The sequence below is a fragment of the Acyrthosiphon pisum genome, chromosome A2 (assembly GCF_005508785.2).
Source record: "Acyrthosiphon pisum isolate AL4f chromosome A2, pea_aphid_22Mar2018_4r6ur, whole genome shotgun sequence".
Taxonomy (NCBI): domain Eukaryota; kingdom Metazoa; phylum Arthropoda; class Insecta; order Hemiptera; family Aphididae; genus Acyrthosiphon; species Acyrthosiphon pisum.
In genome coordinates, this window is record NC_042495.1 from 28,894,929 (window position 1) to 28,899,740 (window position 4,812).

At 26.0% G+C, this 4,812-nt stretch overlaps 2 protein-coding genes across 4 annotated transcripts in view; both read left to right on the forward strand.

The window, feature by feature from the left end:
* LOC100163765 overlaps positions 1 to 4,812 on the forward strand; it is a 281,589-nt gene that overhangs the window by 154,402 nt on the left and 122,375 nt on the right. The window lies entirely within an intron of this gene.
* The window catches only part of LOC100165112 (neural cell adhesion molecule L1), a 28,451-nt gene that overhangs the window by 20,161 nt on the left and 3,478 nt on the right, over positions 1 to 4,812 (forward strand). Inside the window, exon 10 of one of the 3 annotated variants that reach the window (XM_003244636.4) lies at positions 2,674 to 3,046. The exons of the other annotated variants lie outside the window; for them this stretch is intronic. Coding sequence (XP_003244684.1) covers positions 2,674 to 2,784 — 111 coding nt within the window. The 3' untranslated portion in view covers positions 2,785 to 3,046. Of the gene's footprint in view, positions 1 to 2,673; positions 3,047 to 4,812 lie in introns of those variants that run through there. 3 annotated transcript variants of the gene reach the window in all.

Consider the following 4,812-nt stretch of genomic DNA (forward strand, 5'->3'; position numbering starts at 1 on the left):
AAATAGCTATTTTACATATATATTATATATTTATATGTATTATTAAATATATCATAACTCATATACTATAGGTATACCATATTATAACGCATTTCTACAAAAAAAGTTGAAAACCTTAATACTTACATTTAAATCACATATAAATATTAACATTTCTTATCCTCTATAGGGTAGGCAGCGAACCTAGCGGCATATTTAACTGGAGTAAAGTTTTCAATCACTTTATCTAAGACGGGCGGGTGAAAGTGTTTACACCTTATCAATCCACCTTGATTTTAATATTAATTCAACTTACATGATAAAATAAATAATAACAAAATATAAAATATCCAGACTGACAAACCGTCTCCGCTCAGAATCGTTTTTCTTATACAATGATATTATATCATTGAATTCAAGTCTAATACAACCATTATACAATGACCCACTTGTAATCTACTGTACAGCAGAGTGACATCCACTTACCTGCTTTTTTTAGTTTTTTTTTCTATAAATATCGATAAAATTTTATTTGTTGGTTAAAAAAGCTTGAAAATTTAATAGAAGGCTCCTAGTATATTGTTTCAATGGCAGATTAAAAAAATTAAAAATCTATAATCACAATTTTTTTTTATAAGCGACTAAAGTTCAAATATTGACAAAATACGTATAAATTACGAAAATTTGCAAACTATTTTGAGTATGAAATTCATGAAAAATTTTCTTTTTAAATCTAAGATTTGAAAATCTAATACAAGATTCCATTTTTTTAAATTGACATCATCACGGTGTCCTGGCAAAGGGATATTATAACGGAATATAATAACTATTTCAAGGTTGACTTATAAATATAAAGTAAACCTAATATAATTAAATATTAAGAATCAAAACAAAATCAGAAACCTGAATTTTTCGTGAATCGTAATTATAAGTTGTACGTCACAATTATATTCTTACACATCTTATGGTTAATGGGGGGAATGTATAATTGTTTATATGTTGTTACTTAGCTTATTGAGTATTGTATGATTTGACTTGTTTTGTTTTGGTATTTTACCTGTTTCATATGAATTTTTACTTAACCTAGTTATTAGTTTTTGGTATGATATTTTTTATATATTATGCATGATACAACAGATAGAATAGTATAATGTTTTAAAACGTCATGTTTTTAAAGATTATAAAAAATTTTCAAATTAGGTAGCGGCATAATATATAATATTATGCGTAATAGATACGTCATATTAAATAATTTATTAACTTGTTTTAATTGTATTAATATAGTTGATACTTTTTGTATAATCTAAATTCTTTAAAATTAAAATAATTATTATTTATCATCCATCTTATAAATTTTAAAAACTCTGAAAAACAAACATTTTTATTTAAACCTCTTGTAAGATATGTATAGGCAATAGATTATGCAGTAATTTGGTTACGTACTTTATCATAATTATCGGTACCTATATAAATGGTAAACACTATATTTTTTGATGAGGTTTATAGCCTGATATGTAGCCTAATACTACACAGCGTAGTCTCTCGGTCGCTCGGATACGATCCAGTCTTGTGTGCTCTTAAGAATGTCGAAAAACGTAAGTCTGAATGTCGTGTTCGAGTGTATAGCAGGTCAGTCGTCAGCGGTGTAGGATGATACTAGTCAGTGGAATCCGAATGCGATTAGTATAGAGTATTGTAAAAGTGGAATAAAGTTAAAAGCGGAAGAGCCGTTTTTAATTGTCGTTTCGCGTGTATCTTGTGAGTTCTCTGAGACTGTACCGTACAACAGTCCAAAATTAGATTGCATGGTCATGCCACCGTCGATGATAGACACGTTGATGTCGGTTTTTCCGGTACCTTTAGATCTGTCGAAGTAGAATGTTTTTATTAGGGATCAAAATGCCGGAAAATTTCCGGAAAATCTCGGAAAAAAAACCCGTTTTTTTCCCAGTGCCTCGGAAAACGTGGAAAAATTGGAGAATATTAAAATAATATATTTCCGAAAAAAACAGAAATTTTCGGAAAATTAAAAAAAAAACCGAATTTGTGGAAGATTAAAAAATTATATTTATGGTTAAAAATTAAAATAATCTATTTAAAAAAAAAAACAATTTTAAAAATAGATAAGGAAACCTGTCATTGTCATTTCACATTTCGTCGTCTCAGAATGAAAAGGTTCTAAATCAATTTTTTTGAAAAATGGTTTTTTTGCATATTATTATTAAATATTTTTTGTTGTATAATTCAATCCTGAAATCGTATCGATCCGTTGATTATTCAATGAGATACAGAGAATGAAAAGGTTCTAATTCATACGTGAATGATAGGTACGGGCTAACTTAAAAACGTTCTCCTGAACAATTACAAAAATTACGTTAGAACCTTTTCATTCTGAGACGACGATTTGCCAATACAGCAATACGGTTGTCAATGTATTATTGTATTAAAATTTAAAATTAAACTATTAAAAATATACGGATATTTCAATATTTGTTCTAAAAATAAATAGATACATATCAAATTGTTATTTATGTGGGGGAGTGTATTTCCCTGAAAATAAATCACCTGTCTTTTTAAATGTTAAGAATTGTATATTTATTGTCAATTTATATTTGTAATAACTAATACTTGTAATTCTTTGTAGTTTTTATTGCCTAAATAAACACCTGTGTAAATTATTTATTTATCTTACAGATAACTAGACTGCAACCCGGATCAACATATTCAATTGGAGTTTCATCTGTATCCAAATCATCATGGCACAGTATGCCATCTACACTGTCTGTCACACTTCCAACTGTTTAAGAAATAATTTTAGTTTTGTCTGACATACAAATGAATTTACAATATATTTTTGTCACTTATACAAAATTAATAATGTAGTTTATTACTTACATAATATTTTTTATCAAGTAAATGAACTAATTTATTATAAAATATATCTTGGTATTATATCATTTCACAAGTACCAAAAAATAATTATCCGCATATTGATAAAACAACGCTTGTGAGTAGAATACCGGTGATCTGTAAATTTTGTTAAATTAAAACGATTAATAAACAATAAGAAGACGAGTTTGTTTTTTTTTAAACTAGATAACGGACTGGTTTATCAAGTGTTTAAACCCGTCGACAAATATTATACGGTAGAATATATAAATTGGTATTACTTTAAAATTAATTTAATTGATAGTTTAAAGCGTTATTTGTATTTACAGGCTTGTAGCAAATTAAAATACAAGAGCTAATTATATAAAGTATTTGTAAATTATTATAACGTTTATGAAATATAATATTTTAACCTTCATTCTTAATTTAGAAATTGACGTTCATAAATATGAAAATGGAAAAATTAAAGTAAACTGAATATTGATAAATTCTTATCATCATTACACTACAGTCGATGAACCAGTAACATCAATCATCAAAATAAAGTTGTTTTATTTAGCACAACTATTGTAACAATTTAATTAGTAATTATATTATTTGCATAATAATAAATATATACCTATAAAAGTATAAACTATTCATTCATATGAACTTACTATCCAGGTCCATTATAAGTAATTTATATACCTATTAATTGCCTATATACGATATACATAATATATAATATATATATAATAATACATAATATATATATTATGTTGCAATGATTCTAATTTAACAACCAAAAACTAGCGTTAAAAACATAAAATGCGAATTTTTAAAGAATAATACTAAGAATTAAATATTTTATAATTTTTTAATTTCAAATACATATATTCTTCATAATATGTAGAAATTCTACTAAACAGAAACATAAGATTAAAGAGAATTAGCATATAAAATTGGAGAAAAATTAAATTATGAGTTAACGCTCATTGTGATCTTTCACTTTGATTTTAGGTAGAAGACCCTTTATATATTTTAGTGTAAGAAAGGCATATCAAACACACGGTCCATGGCTAATTATGTTATTTCCCATTTATTGTATTGTAAAATAAAAATCTGTATTGTATAATAAGTATTGTAAGTGATGCATACAATTATTATTGCAGATCTTGTATTAGGAAATGAGTACAAAGTATAATAAATTGAAATCCCTTTTAATATTTACATATTGCCTGACTTAAGTAAATAACATAAAAAATCAATGATTTTTCTAAAAATAGACATTACACTTACATATTATATATTTTAAAATATTCTACTCGACATATGTGACATTATTTTTCTTATGATGATGGTTAAATTGTTTGACACATTTAGGAGTTTATTGTATTATACACGAATTTAACTCTGCTAGTCGCAAACCGTTACGTAATGTTATAATAATACTTATATTTGTCTTGAACATTTAATCAACAAATTGTTAAATTATATTATTAGGTGTCGATTTTTTTTTATTCGTCAACTAGCAACAGTGACGTGGCAAACTTCATTAACTTATGAGGCACAATAATTTATATAAGTTATAAATTATCAGTGTTGGGTAGTAACGTAACGGAAGTAACGCGTTACTGTAACGGCGTTACTTTGCTTGTAACGCGTTACCTAATTTTATAAGAATTATATCCCAGTAACGAAAATGTAATGGAAATTACTTTTGATAAGTAATTTCTATAAAATAACGCGTTACAGTTTCGAATTATTAAGTACCTACCTATTGCCAAAATAAAAAAATATATTTGTATAATGCGGGTATTATTATGTTTACCAATCAATCTTATATGTTTATATATTTAATTTGAACTCGCCACAATTCAGTTTTCAATTGTTTTGACATTTGACATGTTCAATTGCACGGTAAATCACGAGAAAAGTTATCATTTAATTTGATTCCTCTAAATA